Below are 19,897 nucleotides of genomic sequence, written 5' to 3' on the forward strand. Positions count from 1 at the left end.
AAAAATTGTGATTTTGACATGTAATTTCTAGCAAAAAATTATCAAAATGTTTAATTTTTTAGTCATATTTATGTTCAAAATGGTTATTTTTATGTCAATTGTTAAAAATTGTTGTTTTTTAGAGACAATTATTTGATGTGCATTGAAAAATTAATTAACAATATATAAATATGTAGAATATCAAAACTTTAAAATATTGACCTTCTTCTTTAACTATGCAAAAAAATAAAAACCTCACTACAAAAAAAAAATTAAAAGAAAAACAAGAAAATGTGAAGAAGAAGACCACTTCAAAAATTGTTAACTTTAGAAAATAATTATTCACATTTAATACATTAAAAAATTTAAAGTCAAAAAATAGGTCTTTTAAAAAATGGCTTAATGCAGAATCAACACTTTTTAAAATCAACATCCAAATCACTAACATTCTAAAAATTAATTTACATAAAAAAAAAAAAATTGAAGTGTCAAAAACTATGCTAAAAAAAATGTGTATTCTGCATCACAACTTTTCAAAATTGGTTGACATTTTTGCTACCTCAACAAAACAGGTACTTGTATCGGTTCTCGTTTCAAAGCTTACATTGTTGGGAGTGGTTAGTCATGTGCCTTGATGCACGACTATCAATTACCCAAATGTCTTCGTCTTGGAAGGTACCAGAGAGAGCCGAGAAGAGACCTTCATCCCTTTCTTTGAATGATACCTTTTTTAAGAGAATAAGAAACTCCATGCTTCCTTGATACCTTTCTTGAGATGGCTTGCAATTTTCTTGATGAACTTCTTCATTGTAGAGGAGATCTTCATGATGCCCTTAGAGAACCAAAGCTCTGATACCATGTTGAGAATTCAATAGGAAAATGAATACGTTAATTCTATTAACTTGATAATTATTTGTGTTACTTTTTACTTATTAGCCTTGTTCGTTATTATTCCAATGTGCAATACATCAAATAGCTACCAAACAATAAGAACAGTGACACAGTATATAGGTTGCAAGTCAAGGCCAAAGCCCCTCCTCTTGAGGAGAAAACCCGTAAATCTCATATTTTAGATGTTTCAATTGACGAATAAAATGACCTAGAGACTTAGACAAATACCATCCAAGATCAAGTTTACCACGACCTTCTATTGCAATATCTTCGACCTCCCAGTAGATCCAAAATTCTGCTTCCTAGTAACTGCTTCAACTGTTGCTTCTTCTCTTGGAGACTTCGATATCCCTCTAATAGCCTTCCTCTTGACTTCACTTGCCTTGAATTGAGTCCTAGGGCTAGTAATATGCCCTAAGAGACCTTCAATGTCATTTCCTTATCTTCTTCTTCCAAAATTGAACCCTAGAAGATCCTAGCGCAGAAACCTTAACTTCAATTTTCCCCAGAAAGATAGATAAGACACAAAACACTTCGACTTCTTCAACTTCCTCTTCTTGGCACTTCCTTCTTTGACTTCTTCTTCTGCCTATTCGCATAAGATATGAGAGTGAGATGATAAAATGGAGGATGAGTTCCTCTCTATATATAATCTTTTTCAAGGGTGGACATGGCTCTTCATGTAGGCCGACTTGATCTTGGAGGTATTTTGACAATTTAAAGAAAAAAAATATTTTTTTCTTTACAATTTACAATGTGCCCATAGGGTCTTCAATATATGACAATGACTCTTATACCTATGACAAAACCTAGAAGCACTCAATGAGTGCTTGACCTATAAAATAAAAGAACTTGAGCATGAAACCCATGCTCCAATAATCATAGTAATTCCTTTTTCATTTTATATTTACAAGAATACATTTCATACTTATGAAGACCGAACCTAGTTACACATTTTTCAACACTCTGGTGTGTTGTTTGTTGATAGTTGCATTTGGATTTTGTGTTATCTCATTACAATCTCTCCATTATTAGTTGATTTTTTTGGTGTTTCTTCATTTTAGTCTTCCTCGTGTAGTCTTAAAAGCTTGAACTCTCTAGGTAAGGGTGTTTGGATGTTGGGTCCTAACCTAGGTTCAAAGTTTGTTGCGCCAACCAACAAAACCCTAAACTGCTGGCCCTTTCAGCAACAACCCACTTAGCGCAGGCTACAGTCTCACCCAAAGCAGTATTGGAGGATGACAAAACTAGATTTCTGCATCCAGAGGCCTGTGTGATAGGTTCTTGTGGTTGCTAGGGCTTAGTTCTATCTTCGTGAACCCTAACCCTTCTGAAATAGATAATTATAGTAATTCACTTAAACAACATCTATACCTTCGTGACAACCTTTAATTATTCATAACATGTATAAATTATACTGATCTACCACTTTCATGGATAAGATAAGAATTCATTCTTATAAATTGCGATACAAGGCGAAAATACAAAAAAATGCAGAAGTAAAAATAAATACACATATACACAATTGTTGCATCAAAACTGTCCTTATTAGATGTATTCATTCAAGTACATACTCTATTTCCCTACGCACTCAGCTGCAGGGACCCACACACTCAGCCTGCAGACTTATCAAGGTCTTCACACACTCAGCTGCAGGAGCCTTCCCCTTCGCCAAAGTACATGAAACAGACTTTTCGTGCCTTAGCTTACTTGCCCTTACAATGATTTCTATCAATTAGTTACTTTTTAGACTCACTATGACTCTTCTATTTGTAGCCTTTGCTTTTACAATACTATGGTCCGCAGACCATGGGTGGGTCTCAAAACTTCCTTATCACCTAACCACCTAAGGGACTAAAGCCCATTTTACTCTTACTATCTTCGTGCTCCGCTTCCAAAAATCACGGAGACTTTACATCTTTACAAAAAGGACTTACAAAATTTGACAAGATCTAACCCCAGGGATGACTATTCTATGATATAGGAAAATTATAATTACAAGAAATAACTTGCTGAAAGGAAAATGGCATGTAAACCTAGGATACTTTCAATAAAGGAAGGCACACTTCTACACTATCTACAATGAAATGAAAGCACACATGTACACCTCTATGTTACCTTGCAAGGAAAGGAAAACACACTATTTAAATAAAAGCATGTAAACTAAAAACCTAATTTTGCAAAAACAATAGTTTTATAAATAAAAAAAATAAAAAAACATCTACGAGGTCTCTAAACCTCCAAGTTCTATTATCAAGGTTCCAAGAGTGTTGTAATATACCAAAGAATACAAATCATGAATTTATTGCAAATCTGAGTGAGTTTGAAAGGTTGGTTACAAACTGCTATAGGAGTCCATGTTTTTCTACATGAGACATTCCAACAAGCAAGTAACCAAGTGAAATGCAAGTTTTAGAAACAAGAGATTTATGGAGTAGATAGAAAATCATAAAATAAATATTTTCAAAGCATCAAAACATCTAGTTGCAAGTTTAACCTAGAAAACTCAAATTTGTGTTTCATGTAGTTGCAAAACATGTTACAATGCAAGAAACAGTAAAAAGAAAACAATAAAAAACAAATGTGTGACATCAAAGGAAATGAATAAAATGCAAAGTGGAAATGTCAGTAACTACTACAACAATTATAACCAAGTGCTCAGATAACCTACAAGAGAAGATTGGTAATGAAAAATTTCTAATTAACCATGCATGAGTGTTATAAACAAAAGTAACTTTCAAAAATTCTTTGCAAAATTAGACAAATGTATAATATTAACAAGAATAATACAAGAGGGATTTGGAGCACCTGGGGTGGGCCCTAACCCAAGGAGGCTCAGAACCCTTAGAAGAAATTCAAACTAGGAGCTGAAATATGACACCATTTCCATTAACTAAAAAATAGCTTGTACATTACAAAGTTATAAAACGTGCTTGGAACACAAATCTAGACTTTTCTCCTATTATCCACACTCTTCTCTACCTATCTACTAGGATACTCTATCCTCTTATTCATACAATGAGAAGGAAGCAGCCTCTTTGAGGGGAGGATTGCATTTCCCTCCAAAAATCCCTAGAAAAGGGGATCTTGCTTCCTAGGCCACCTCACAGAAATAGGAAGGGGCATTAAATGTCCTTGACCAGCCGAGTATACTCTGGAAGCAAGGAAAAATTCCACAAATATCTCTCGTTGGATCTTCTTGAAATATGTGCAAAATCTCTTCAAATCTTGCACAATACACATGTTAAGGCACATCTAATATGAAAAATCTCATTGACTCTCCTAAGAACTCATTAAGCTAGGAAAGTGTGTCATTAAGTGTAAAAAGGTAGGTTTAATTTGGTTTTTATGTGCCTAGGAGTGCATAGATGGGCCTTATGTTTTACCTATTTGGGAGGCCCATCAGTTGGCAATCTACTTGCCCTTGTCAAAATCTATGTACAACAATTTACACTTGTGATTAATGAAATGTTTGCATAAACAATCCTTATTATTCTAATGGGTATCTTATTATTTCTTATCTCATACTTACACCTTTTATTTGGCGGTTATTCATTTGGCCTTAATTTGTTTGCATGAAATAATAGATTTGTACAATGTTCTTGGGGTTATATTCAAGCTCTTTCGTGTTGGACTATTTGCCATGGATGGTTCTATCTTTTTGTTGGCCACATTGGTAACTGAAAGGGTTGGTACATTATTTTGATTTGCATTTTTCCTCAATCCATTCTACAAATGTGTGCTCCTACAAGTTTCTAAATGATTTGGAACTCCAATGTTTGAATCTTTAAATGATGTATTAGTGTAAATCACTTTTGTACATGAGTACTACAATGCTTCTTGATCAAATCATGAGGGTGTGGAACTCATCTATGTACTCATTAACATATTAGTCATGCAAATTTAACAATGATTACTTCTTTTATTGGTCTTCTCAATGGATAATGCTAGTCATGTATCTCCACATTGTTGAAGAATGTGTAGCTATGGTCGGTCTTCATAATTGTCATTGTACATGAGAAGAAAAAAATTATTGTTGTTTCTAGCATGTTCTTGATTTGGTCAAAATGTATTTTTAGAAAGAAGAAAATTATTTTTAAATAATGGATCCATACAGGTGAGGAGAATTTTAGATAGTGGAGGAATGCCCTGTTATAGAGTTTTATGAACCCAACGTTTCTGACTGCGAAGTGTGTCCATCCTTGGGGATACGTCAATAGATTTAAGAAAACATTAATGATGTATCCAAGAGCTAACCTTGAGAGTATATATATGGATGAAAAGGATTGGATATCCATTTAGCTCTGGATAATCTTAATTTCTCAAATTTTGATGCGTTGTACATCATGTCCCTTCCATGGTAGGACCTGATATTTTTAAATAATGAATCCATACAGGTGAGGAGAATTTTAGATAGTGGAGGAATGACTTGTTATAGAGTTTTATGAACCCAACGTTTTGGACTGTCAAGTGAGTCCATCCTGATGGGATATGTCAATAGATTTAAGAAAATATTAATGATGTATCAAGGAGCTAATCTTGAGAGTATATATATGGATGAAAAGGATTGGATATCAGTTTAGCTCTGGATAGTCTTAATTTCTAAAATTCTAATGCGTTGTCCATCATGTCCCTTCCATGGTAGGACCTGATATTTTTAAATAATGAATCCATATAGGTGAGGAAAATTTTAGATAGTGGAGGAATGACCTGTTATAGAGTTTTATGAACCCAACGTTTCAGACTACCAAGTAATTCCATCCTCAGGGGATACGTCAATAGATTTAAGAAAATATTAATGATGTATCCAGGAGTTAATCTTGAGAGTATATATATAGATGAAAAGGATTTGATATTAGTTTAGCTCTGGATAATATTAATTTCTCAAATTCTGATGCGCTATCCATCATGTCCCTTCCATGGTAGGGCCTGATATTTTTAAATAATGAATCCATAAAGGTGAGGAGAATTTTAGATAGTGGAAGAATGACCTGTTATAGAGTTTTATGAACCCAATGTTTCAGACTGCCAAGTGAGTCCATCCTCAGGGGATACGTTAATAGATTTAATAAAATAATGATGTATCCATGAGCTAATCTTAAGATTATATATATGGATGAAAGGGACTAGATATCAGTTTAGCTCTAGATAATATTAATTTATCAAATTCTGATGCGTTGTCCATCATGTCCCTTCCATGGTAGGACCTGATATTTTTAAATAATGAATCCATATAGGTGAGGAGAAAGAAAATTATTATTTTATTTATATTTTCAAGTTTCTCCACAAGCGCCAAGTCGGATCACATGATGGCTAGTTGGCTTGCCTTGAAACTCTCTCATACAGATCACATGATGGCTAGTTGGCTTGCCTTGAAACTCTCTCATTCGGATCACACAATGGCTAGTTGGCTTACCTAAAAAACCACTCATTCGAATCACATGATGGCTATATATAGAGGTTAATTTGCTCTCCTTTGCATGATATTGGAACACACATATCTTACTCATATGCTCTCTTATGTAAATGGATCTAATATTTGTAGATATTCTCATTACATTTATGATCTGAAATCAATGATTAGATATTTGTTCATTATACTTATGATATGAAGTCAGAGGTTCAAGTTTTGCTTATTATCATTGATATTTGAAGTATGGTATTCAAGATCTACTTATTATCACCGAGATATGAAGTATGGTATTTGAGATCTTCTTATTATCATTGAGATCTGATGTCTGGTGTTTGATATCTTGTTATTATCTTTGTAATTTAAAGTCTGGTGTCTGAGATCTGCTTATTATTATAGTGATCTAAATTTTTCATCTGAAATCTGATTTCTAATCTAACTGTCTTCTGTAATATGATTAGAGGATCACCCTCTCCTTGGTGATCTTTGTTGGACATTCATTTTTGGAGACTTAGCACTTGTGTAAGCCTTCATAGGCTAGTATAGTCCTTGTCTTGATGTATTGTTAAAGGATCTCTCTAAGAAATATTTGGTTGGATTTCCCCCTTGTGGGGATTTTCCCTGATCTTTGACCTAATTTCGGTGTCTATTGTTATTGTGCATTGTGATCTCTTATTTCTCCTTATTATTTGATTAATTTTTTGAAGTGTAATTATTTGGTGAATTGAAATAAATTGGAAATAATATCTAATACTCTCACAAATAATTATGAGTAGTTCGAAAATTCTCTTCCACTTGGTTTCTCAACATGGTATCAGAGCAGGAATAAAGGCAGAAAGTTGTGGATCACCTCTTAGGAGATACCCTTGAAATAATCTCTTGGAAAGTACTTGAGAAAACCCTAAAAGGTATGATGTCTACCTCATCTTGAGGATGCTCTCATTATACTACTCACTACTACAAAGTCAAATCTCCATTCATCTCTGTTGATCGAGGTTATTTTCTTCAAGATTAAGCATTCGATTGTCAAATGTCTTCTATATGAAGATATGAAGATTTGAAATGTATTTGCATCAGTCTATACAAGTATGTATTTTCTTGAATCCTACATTAGCATCTTCACAAATCTCTTGAGAATACCATGGTGATTTATTTGTTGTCATTGTCCAGTACTTTGCTAAAGGAATCATGTATTTGAATATGTCTGCATACATAAAAGGTGACCTTTGTCAAAGTTAGAGAATATTTAAGGACTAATTCAAATTATGTTTCAAAGAATGCAACTCACCTCTCAAGCATATTTGTTCGACTATGAAGAAACAATATCTTCTCTTTATTCTCGCTGAAGTCTACATCATATTGGTATCTATTTGAGCACCTATCTAAAGTATGACATAAATTTTTAAGTTCAATGAAGGTTTGATTCAAATTTTGTAGCATCTATATGTATTTTGTAGCAAATGTCTGAGATCGTCAAAAATTAGACAAGTCAATGGTATATCTATCTCATATCTAAATTATTTAGCAATAGATTTGAGTTCCTTGTTGGAAAATCCAAGATTGGTGGTGACAGATCTAAACTTTGTGACATGGATTGAGTTCCTTATTTTCATATCCAAACTTTGTGGTGTTAGATCTAAATTATATTACATAGATATGAGTTCTTTGGTATAATATCCTAGCTCTGTGGTATCATATTTGAGTTTTGTGACATTATTCTATGTTTTGTGTTGGCATATCCTAGCTATGTGGTAGCAGATCCTAATTCTGTAACATAAATCCAAGAATTGTGACAGATATGAGATCTGTAAGGACAGATCCGAACTTTGTGGTGGTAGATATGATATATATGGTATCATATCTGAGCTCTGTGACATTGATTCTAGTCCAGTGGTGACAGATTTGAATTGTTTCTTTTAGTTCGTAACAATCTATTACTGGTTAGGTTGGATCTTAAGGAAGGATTGTTAGTCTTGGAACAAGGATATGCTCAACATGGACATAACATGGAGGCACTAGCATCCTATGAACAAATGCAAGAGGAAGGCACAAAGCTTGATGACATCACAGTTATTGAAGTCTTATCTGCATGTAGTCATGTGGGTAAACATGATGATAGCTCAAGGTACTTTAATCTCATGAGTGAACAATATGGCATCTTTCCAAGAATGGAATATTATGCCTGCATGATGAGGCAGATTAAAATGTTGATCAAAGCGACGCCCTCTGTACTTAGTTCTATTGTTTGGAAAAGCTTGATTGGTTGTTGCAGAATCGATAACTATATAGAGTTAGGAATATTGGTAGAAAAATCTCTTCTCAACTTGGAACCACATAATTTTGCTACATATGTGACATTGTCTAACATTTATGTTGTTTCTAACATGTGGGAAGAGGTATAGCCAGGACATAGGTGGATTGAGATAAACAACAAAGTGGATTTGTTTTATGTTGTGACAAATATCACCTACAAGTTATGAAAATTGATGCCAAGATGAAGGAAAGACAACCCTATACAATGGAAAAATATAAAACATATTAATATCTTGCATCTTCTATGAAGAGTAAAAATTCATGAGGATATTTGAGCAAAAATTTTTGGACAACCTTGTTCGATTGATGTGGAAAGGGTTATAATATATGAATGCATAAGGGAAACTTGATTTGAAATAGATCAAGGAGTCAAGCTCTCTAAGTTCTCAACTAGCCAAAAGGGTTGGAGAAAATATAGGATGGATCGGTCCCATTGAAATAAGAAACTCTAACTCCATGATGATGATGAGGATGCAAGTAGAACCAAGATCAAGAGAGAGTTGATATACTCTCAAGAGAGAATTATTTTCCTGATTATTCCTACTCTTGTTTTATTTTAGTCTCTTATCTTGGTGAGAATTGCAGGTACATAATAAGGATTTCCATGGTCTTTCCAATCGATGAAAGAATAGGATGGAAAGAATACTTATGATTGATGATCATTAAACTGAGAGGGAGCAGGTAGAATCAATGGGTTTAAACTTTGTAGTCTATTATGAATTCCATAATATGCAAAATCTTTCTGAAGAATGTTGTTGAAGATGAGTCTTCTATGAGCTCATGGCCTAACTTTGTTAAGAGATGGATGAAGAATATTGGTTCTACCAAGTGGACTGTATGTCCATGGACATCTGCATGTTGAGGAACTTGAAGAAGCTCCATTGTTGAATATGAAATCCATCGATTGGTTCATCAAATTATTTAATGCTTATCTAACAAGGATCGATGAAGCTAGTTCCAACCTTTATGTCAAGATTGTGAAGGGGGAAGGTATTTCTTGGTTTATTTGCATGGATGGCCTATCTTGTCATGTTATGAAGATCTAATTCTTCAATATAAGAGGAATTTGGTTGTTGAATGAAGGATCATGGCATTACTATTTAAGACCGAAAGTCTAGAGAAACCTAATGTAGTTTCCTTTGTGAAAGGGAAGGATGTTATCAAGATCCTACAGAAGTTTGGATAGCTGGAATGCTAGCCCATGACTGTTGAGAAATCTAGGGACAACAAGTTAGGTGATTTCTCTTCTTTTGATAACTGCTTGTGATGTCATTTTACTTATATTGATTAGATTATTCTTCATTTGGATTATTATTGTGTTCTTATCATCAAACAACAACCAAACCATAAAGAACAATGATACAAGAGGACACAAGATATAGGCGATCATTTAGGTCCAAAGCCTCTCCAACTGAGAGGAACACCCACTAGAATTCTTCTCTTCTTATAGAACTTCAATTGGCGAATTCCAAGACCTATGACCCTTGACCAAGTCAAACCTTTCTAGCAACTTCATCCTCAGGAACCTCTGCAATTTCATCTTCCAACAAAAAATATTATACAACTTCAACCCCTCCAGCGGATTCTTCTGCAACTTCAACCTCCCTAGCTGATTCTTCTTCTTTTTCGATCTCTAACAGTTTCCTCTGCAGAAACCCTAACCATTGCATGAGTGGAAAATAATGGTAGATTATTTCTCCTTTCTTCTTTGGTTGAGCTGACTCTCTCTCCTAGAGAACTCATCTTGCAAAGTGACCTTCTTTATGCCCTAACTCGAGTTCTGAAACTCATCTTTTTTTGTTGCAATGGGTGCCCTAATTCTATTGCACGTGTGGATAGAAATAGCCCAACAATAGTCCAAAAATACTTCAATCTTCCTTAATCTCCTTCACTTAGGTATTAGGATTCTTCTTTTAGATAAATCAAACTTCTTAATTCTTGAGTGAATGTATCTTCCAAGTGAGGTCGAAGTCCCCTTCATATAGGTCTTTTGTTAGGTCGAATTGCCTCTTTTTAAGCCAACTTGATCTTTGCATTATCATGAGGTCTTGAAGGGTCTTTTGACTCAAACATTTTTTTCTTTAATATATTTAACATGCCCAAATGATTATTGTTACCACTCAAACCAGTAGGGGACCTAAACGAGATTCCTAAGAGGGAAACTGCTAGGTTAAGGGTAACGATGGACGCTTAGGCTACTGTCACCACGGCTAAGTCTCCCTACTCTTTACGGACTTACATCAATGGCAGGAGTCTCGGTAGTGTAGGGATGACCTGTAAATTATATGTCAATGGATAGGTCGAAAGTGACCTTGGAAACCCTTTCATAAGGATGGAGTGAAGAATGGAACTCACTTACTCTTTAAGCAAGGGACTTGGTCTTCCAAGGATAAGAGCTGAGGATTGGAGGGTTGAGGGAGAAGGAATAGGCTTATAGATGAGTTTCTCAATCTCTATGATCCTTGGGAAACTTGGATTCCCAAATGGTCCTTAACAAATAAACTTTATTGAGAAGTGGGACCACGCGGGGCCAAGTGGACCAGGTCTAGGTTCGGGGATGGAATGTATAAACCATTTATGTTCCTATCCTAGACAAGGTAAAAGTAAAGGACCCAACAAGAATATTTACTTCAAAAGGTTGAATCGTTCATGTTGAGGTTTGAACTTGGGGACGCCTAAGAAAAATTCGATCCTAGAGCTAGGGCTTTGGATTCCTAGAAATTCCATTGTTTGAATTGCCTCAAATTTGGAGGAGAGGGAGGGGACCCACCATCGCAGTATGTGCAGGAGATCGAAATTTATCCTTGGGTCAATTCCTGGGAAATTGATGCCCTAGGTGACCTAATGGGGCTAGACTTAGGGAAAAGCAGGAAAGGGTAAAAAATAGGGTTAAAATAATCACCCTTCTTGAGGCATCAATGCCTAATTCACTTGGGGATATGGAGTCAAGGATGATGATGAGTAAGGACTTGGTTTCTTGATCAACGAGGCTCGAAACGTTAACTTCATCCAATGTTGAGATAATGAAAAGAAAAGTGACCTTCAAGCATTTATACTTCAAAGAAAATTATGCAAGCTTATCGAGACAAATAATATCTAGGATATTTCATACATATAACATTGGCCCATAAAGCAACAATTCTTCTAAATTTTAGCTAATTTTATGCCAAAAAATGGTTTGCTCAATTAATTCAAACCAGCTAGTTTCAAGTTATGAAAAGCACAAAATTGTATTATGAAATCCACAAACTTGAAGCAGCAAAGAAGAAAAGGGTGAAAGGCTCCAACAATGAAAGTGGGATTAGCTCTGAAGATGGCGCACGAGGGTTACGGTTAGGGTTTCGATAGCTAACCATGGACTGCTGCTGAACTTGTTTTGACGTTGTTTGTTGTCTGCTGCGTATCCGTTACTGCATACGCCCTGCTACTATTTCTCTCTACCGGGGGGTTTTGACCTGTTGTGTTATTTCGGGGGTTTTAGTGCTGTTCCGTTACTGGCCATCGCTATCTTATGGTCTACCCCTGTATCCTGGCTGTCTGGTCCGGGGATTTAGGTTTTCTCTCCGTTTTTTCTTACTGCAATTCGAGGTGTCCTCCGTTCCAAGGAGCAGCTGTCGACATGGAGGATATTGATGCCGTGGACTATTCTAAAGACCCACTGGAAGGGGTATCCATATGGCGTTCCTCATTTCCTGCGTCGGTTGGGTTGTTTAGCTCAGGTTACTCTTTGGTGGAACCGTCTCGGACACATCCTGTGGTCCTGCCGGATGACCCGCCTACCTGGCCTTCACTCTCTACCCCCCCGGCTTCCCCGGCTACCCTTGGTTTCGTCTCCGCCTGCCTAAACCCTAACCCTGGTTTAGATCCCCTTACTACCGGTTCACAGGCCCGGCTGTACACTCCTCCTCTGGTGACCGTGGGTACTGTCGGATTAAACCCTCAGGTCTCCCTTGCTCCTCCTTCTGGCAGTTTCACCGCCGTCTCGCCTCTTGCCGGTTCTTTACCTTTCTTTGCTAACAGTCTCCCCCCCTCCTCGTCAAACCCTAGCCCTCCCCTTGTCCTTTCGGACCCTCCTCCGGGACGTGTACAGCACCAGCCTCCACCCCAAGGATCCAAGAAGAAGTACAAGTGCTACAAATCAAAGGCGGACGACATCTTCTCATGATTAGAAGAGGATGTTCAGTGGGGAGAGACTATGGATTTCGCTGACAGGGTCTTGGTCGGTCGCATCAGGGGCCGGAACTACACGGCAGCCCGTTTGAAGACCTGGGCAGCAGAGGTTTGGGGTCACCATCTGGTTGACATTCCCTTCGTGCAGACTTTTGTGAGGGGATGGTTCGCCTTGAGATTCGCTCGTGCCGACCACACAAATTGGGTCTTATCCTCCTACTGGAATTTTGAGCATGCCCTGGTTCTTTTGAAACGATGGACGCCCCTATTCGATCCGGAGACAGAGCAAATTGGCATAGGACCAGTGTGGATTCGGCTCCCAGGTCTCCCACTCCAGTACTGGTCGGAAGACATATTCAGACGGATCGGCAATGCTATTGGCACCTACATGGAATACGACAAGTCCTATCTTCTCACCGGTATGATGGCTTATGCTCGTATTCTAATAAATCTTGACACTAGAGGAGGGTTACAGGAGTTCATCACTATACAGTGGAGGGACACATCTCGCAAGCAGATCATTGATTACGAAGGCATCCCGTATCGCTGCCGCAGATGCCACAAAGTAGGGCACTTGTATAAGGATTTCCCACTCTTGCATAAGAACAGGGGCATTGATCAGAGTTTGGAGACTGAGCAGACTGGAGGAATCCCTACTCGGCGCGAGGAAGACACTGAACCTGATAATATGGATAAAGAAGCACTGGATCCCTGGAGATCTCCTGACAATGTGGCATCTGACAAGCGCCCCGCTGATTCCATTCCTACCTCGCCTCCTCCCCCAGCATGCTCCGGTCCAGTGAAGGAGATCATTGCGACATCGGGTATGTTATTTCCTTCTTCCCCTCTCACTCCTCCTGTATCTGGCTTTTATAAAGATATTGCATCTCATACATGCATGGGCACTTCCCCCCCTTTTTTACCGTCCTTGGCCTCTTCGGCCCTCCCGCAAACCCTGGGTTTCATCCCTCCCTCCTCCCTCGTCTGCTCCCTCCCCCCTCCCCCTCCCATCACTACCCCCAACATCCCATCCCTGACTTCAACCTCCCTCCCTTCTATCCTTCCCCTCTCCCCCCTGTATCCCCCCGGTACCCTCTCCGCTCCAGATCGAAGGATAGGGGTTTTGATGCGATTGGTCTGGACCCTGTGTTCCCCCTGCCTCCCTTAAATCATCCAGGGGACGCCCTTCTAAGATAACTAAAGCCAGACACACTGCGGGTGAAGAAGTTGCCCTCGGGCGACAGCAAACCATTGATGGGGCCCTTAGAGCAAGGAATGGCCCTCTGCCTCACCCTCCATGAAATTCTTATCATTCAATTGCAGAGGGTTTGCTAGCCCTCCAAAAAAACTAGCACTCAGGAGACTGCTCACATCGACCGAGCTGGACATCATTTTCTTACAAGAAACCCTATGCTCGGCTGCTTCTCTTATTTCCACCCTTAACTCATGGCTGCCGAACTGGACCTTCCATGCCATGGATGCGTCCGGGAGATCTGGAGGTACTGCTATAGGCTTCTGTAATAAGTCTATGGATCTCAGGAACTTATGGGGAGGCAGAGGTTTCATTGGTATAGACATATATGCCCACACACTTGAATCTGAAATCCGTATTATGAATGTATATGGCCCGTGTGTGGATAGGGCAACATTTTGGAGGTCCCTTCTTGACTCTGAGCTCTTACAGGCTGACAACATCATCCTGGGAGGGGATTTGAATTTCTCGTTGGGATACTGTGAATCCTGGGGTCACTCGGCCCAGGTCGATAGCCTCTCTGACACTATCTCTACCTTACTCGAGGAGCATCAGTGGGTAGATATTCCATCAGCCAGGATTCAATATACTTGGTCTAACAATCGCAGTGGTGACCACAGTCTTGCAAGGAGATTAGACAGATTCCTCATTAAGGAAGCCTTCTTAAATGCTCATCCTCGTATTAGGCAGTGGGTTGGTACTGGAGGCATTTCTGATCATCGGCCAATATTTTTGGAACTGTCGGATACCTATCAGAGGATTAAAAGCCCTTTCAAATTCAATGCCTCCTGGCTCAAGGATCCCTCCTATATACAACTGGTATCCAATTATTGGCAATCTAACCCTATCCTGGATCGAGAGGATCATACTATTGGCTTTATCAGAAAGCTGACAGAACTTAAGAGGATCTCCAGAAACTGGGCACACCAGAAACGGAAAAATGATGACAATATCTTGAGGGAGGCAGAACGAGCCATAGCCTCATATGAGGACTCATCTAATGGTACCTTCTTATCACAGGATAACAAGGACCTATATACTTCCCTTGTCTCGAAGCGTTCCCAAATCCTGAAAGAAAGAGAGGAGAGCTGGCGACTTAGAAGCAGGGCAATTTGGCTCACTGAAGGAGATAACAACACTAAGTTCTTTCATAAATTTGCCAATGGAAGAAAAGCCATAAATACTATTTGGGAACTTCACAATGAACAGGGCCAAGTGGTAACAACTCAGCAGGATTTGGCTAGATTAGCCAATGAGCACTTTAAGAGCATCTACAAGGCGCCCAGAGAAGTGAATATTTTGGAAATTATGAGGGTTGCTGAACTTTTCCCCAGGTTTGTGCAACAGGAAGACTCGGAGAACCTGATGATGGAAGTGACAAAGGAAGAACTTGAAGCAACTATAAAATGGTTCAAGAAAGATAAGAGCCCTGGACCCGACGAGTGGACCATTGAATTCTATATTGCCTTTTTTGATATAATGGGGGATGATCTGCTCAAGATTGTGGAAGACTGTAGAAGAAGTGGCAATATCTCCCCGGCCATCAAATCCACCTTCATTGCCCTCATCCCGAAATCTGATTTCCCTTCCACCTTCAATGACTTTAGACCCATCTCCCTTTGTAACTGTCTGTACAAAATTATTGCAAAGATCATCGCAAATCGCCTGAAGCCAATCCTATCTAGACATATATCTTCTGAGCAGTTTGCTTTTCTACAACACCGACAGATACATGAGGCGATTGCCACTGCACAGGAACTTCTTCACACTATGCAGACGAAGAAGCAGAAAGGCATGATTTTGAAAGTGGACCTCTCGAAAGCTTTTGATAGAGCAAATTGGCTCTATATTAGATTATTATTGACTCATTTGGGGTTTCCTTTTGCATATATCAAGTGGATCATGAGCTGCATCAAGGATGTATCTTACAGTGTTTTACTAAATGGGGAAGCCACACCTTTCTTCCTATCTGAGAGAGGACTCAGGCAGGGATGTCCTCTCTCCCCTCTCCTATTTTTACTTATCATGGAAGGTTTAAGTAGATCCATCATTGCTACCCGCAATAGAAATCAACTGGTTGGCATCAAGATTTCGGAGAACCTATATCTGACCCATCTATTGTTTGTTGATGATGTTCTCATTTTCTTAAACGGCAGCATTGGAGACTCCACGGTCCTACAGAATATATTCAAACTCTTTCAACAGGCAACCGGGATGATAGTAAATGAAGGAAAATCCACTATTACCACCTTTGGATGCTCTCAACATGAGACCATTTTCACCACCCAGCGATTCCCTTTCACCTCTCTGAATTTGGAAGATGGTCTCAAATACCTGGGCTTCCGGCTCAAGCCCCTTGGATACAGGATTGCAGACTGGACGTGGCTTATTGCTAAAGTGGAAAAGCGCCTACAGATCTGGTACCACAAATACCTTTCCCGTGCTGGTAGATTAGTTCTTATTAAGGCTGTGATCGAGGCCACACCTGTTTTCTGGATGACCCTAGCATGGATACCGAAAGGCATTTTGAACAGGCTTCAAAGCATATGCTGCAGATTCTTATGGAAGGGTAACCAGCTGGGGAAAATCTTTGCTTGGGTTAAATGGGACAGAATAGCTATACCAAAAAGATGGGGAGGTTGGGGCATCAAAAGGCTTGACCTATTTTCGAAAGCTCTGGCAGCAAAGCTTGGATGGACCCGGGTTGCTCAAACGAAATACATCTGGCCCATGAACCTGATGGACTGGTTTAGACAGGCACATGAAATAAATAACAACATCTCCAACATTTGGAAGGCGATGATGAATGCACTACCTCTCCTGAGACAAGGCATTACGTGGAGAATTAATGAAGGGAATGTTGTTCGTATAGGCACGGACCCATGGGTGGGCTGTGGCAATGCTCACAGATTGCCAGCAGACTTGATTAGGTTCCTAAACAGCAGAGGCATCACGCACATTAAACACATTGGAGACCGCAATAATTCTACCTTTCTTCAGCAGGCATGGAAAGCGGCTCATGACTTGGACATTCCCAATCAATGGCGACTAGATTGGCAGCTATACACCGAAGCACTCACTCAAGCACATATTCGCCTGACTGATGAACCGGATGAGGTTATTTGGGCCTTCGCAAAGCACGGAACATACTCCCCTAAAGAGGGCTACATCAGGCTCATGGAACCTTTTAAGCCTCAGACCATCAATCCGATCTGGAGATTACTTTGGAAGCTCAAGGCTGCCCCCCGTACCCGTCTATTACTGTGGAACATACTGTTTGACAAGATACCTACAGGTGCCAATCTGATGAAAAGATCCTTTCATGGCCCTTTCCGGTGTCATCTGTGTCGAAATGATGAAGAGAGTACAGAACACCTCTTCTTAAAATGCCCAACCTCAAACGAATTTTGGAACTGCATCTCTGCACATTATCCATCCCTTAAAGCCTGGCAAGGACACAACATTCTGGATGCTTGGAGTTCTTGGTACCAAAACCATATGGGAAAAGCCAGGAACATGCCCCTCCTAGCCTGCTGGGCTATATGGATTGCTAGAAACCATTCCATATTCAATCTCAAGGACCCCCATTGGCCTTTTATACTGCTCCATACCATTGCTGATTTTGATCTCCTCCCAGAGGAGGATTCCAACTCCCCTCCCCGCATCATCACACCTGAAACCATAGACAAATCAAAGTCGTGGGCATACTTCGATGGTTCTGCACAGGAGACAGGATGTGGTGGAGGAGCCATTATTTTCCTTAATGATACCCACTATTTTAAAATCCAAATCAATCTAGGCAGGGGCACAAATAATTTCGCTGAGCTTAGTACGGCAAAACATCTCATACATTTTGCCTTAGAACAGCACTGCAGTCATCTACAGTTGTTTGGTGACTCCAAAATCGTTTGTAATTGGCTTAACAATGCATCTCATTGCAATGCATTTTCTTTGCGGCATATTCTAGGAGAAGCTCAAAGACTGATATCATCATTTGACTCCTTTGTCTGTCGCCACATTTACAGGGAACAAAACACGGGGGCAGATCAACTATCAAAAGAGGCAGCGCATCTATAGGGCAATGACTGGATGATACTGGAGGAAATTGATGGTTCTCACCATCAATACTACCACAGACCTTTTGTAGAGCTTGATCAATTTGGGCTATAAGCCCAAATCTTTTCTGCTACACTGTATAAATTATGTTTTTATATCTACTTTAGTGTCTCGTACATATGACTTTGCACATACAGTTTTTTATTATGGTACATAGTTATATTTCTCTCTGCGCAGAGAAAATACAATATTGGACTGTTTCTCTCTATCTATTGGGAGAAGGCACAGACATAATACAGTTGATAACAGACTCCCTGTGTGGAGTAAACAGCGGAAATGCTTATTATCATTTTTGGACAGTCTTATGTTATCTGGACAGGCAATCTTGCCTCCACATGCATATGCCTCAACATCTACAAAATGTAATTTCTTATATATTAATAGAAGTTACGACTTTTTTCCATGGGAAAAAAAAAACATTGGCCCATACATTAAATTAGCTAAAACATGCTTAATTCCACATTTCAATTATGCAACAACTAGCCCTAATTTTAGCAGTATGCAAAAAAAAGAATAACAATGTCAAAATTTACTTACAACGTTATAGAATATATCAAACCAGCATTTCTTTTGCAATAAAAATCTCCAAGACAAGAAAAATAACCCAAATCCATACGTCAAAATTCATCCATCTCCAAGAAAATATCCTCCAAGGAAAAACATGAAGTTCTCTCTGATTAGAGAGATCCCAATTCAAGTGATGACCCAAATGAACATATCTAACCTCAATATATAGCCTCCTAAGGAGTTTGAATTATTCTATGGGCTTACATTAGCCCCTAATGATAAAATAATGTGAAAATAAAACCCCTATTAGTGACAAGCCCACCAAACTAGCTCACAAGTGTAAAAATAAGCCTCACAAGGGGCCAAATAATAATATGTACACGTCGTGGGGCCCTCCAAAGGCCTAATAATGTCCTTAAGTGACATACTGAGGAATAAATTCCTCAAAATATGATGGACAAGGGGGTTGCCCCTTGTTCTCCAAGTAGTAAACCTGTGGTGCTCCCAGTGGGTTTGAGGGCACATAAATGACCCCATGGGTCTCCATATGAATCAAAGATGCATGTAGATCCTCTGCAAGGGTCCGAGTAGTGGAATGAATGCTTCCATGACATCGTACAATTATTGGGACACCTATCAAGGGTGTGGGGCTCCTGTGGGGGCTTGCTGGGCATAATGTACCAAGCATATCACCATCATCCCAAAATTGGGCCGCTAGTAGTCTCAGAGCATCAATGAAGATCCGTGGAGTGATGGCTATTGTTGTGGATGACAATGGCTCCCTATGCACACCCTATATGTGACAATGTAGACCTCTAGGGGTTAGGATCTCATATAGGGAGACCAAACCTAAATGGAAACCACCTGTAATCCTGCATAAGATCCAATGCATCCCCTAGGCTTCTAGTACAACTAGTCATTAAAATAATCAAGTAAAAGAGTTTACAAATCATGGATAACAAAGTGGGCACTTCATAATGGTATGCCCTTCCGTAGTGGGCTTTGGCATGTGCCAGTGTCTCCAAGCTCCAAAGGGGGTTAACCAAGCACCTTATTAGGCCGTTTCAGCCCTTAAAGGGGATAGTATGTCCAACATACATCCCTCTAATGGGGGTGGAAAGTGATAAATAAGTGTAATGGAGTAGGGACTAAGAGGGGAAATCCTGGGCCACATATTGGGGCATATGGGTAGCTAGATAAGGGGAAGCCCACACCTAGGTATGTAACGTGTAGGAGGGAGAAATCATGGTAAATGAGGT

General features: G+C 39.2%; 1 protein-coding gene across 1 annotated transcript; it reads left to right on the forward strand.

Moving 5' to 3' along the window:
- Nucleotides 1–12,788: 12,788 nt before the first annotated feature.
- LOC149184198 (uncharacterized) lies at nt 12,789–18,092 on the forward strand. The gene is made up of 3 exons (XM_089415263.1): nt 12,789–13,587; nt 14,089–15,349; nt 16,172–18,092. The coding sequence occupies exons 1-3, from the start codon at nt 12,789–12,791 to the stop codon at nt 18,090–18,092; spliced, it is 3,981 nt and encodes a 1,326-aa protein (XP_089271389.1).
- The last annotated feature ends 1,805 nt before the right edge of the window (nt 18,093–19,897 follow it).

This window comes from Pinus tabuliformis, chromosome 3_2 (genome assembly GCF_031772625.1).
Source record: "Pinus tabuliformis cultivar Carrire ecotype Pingquan chromosome 3_2, CPIR1, whole genome shotgun sequence".
Classification (NCBI taxonomy): domain Eukaryota; kingdom Viridiplantae; phylum Streptophyta; class Pinopsida; order Pinales; family Pinaceae; genus Pinus; species Pinus tabuliformis.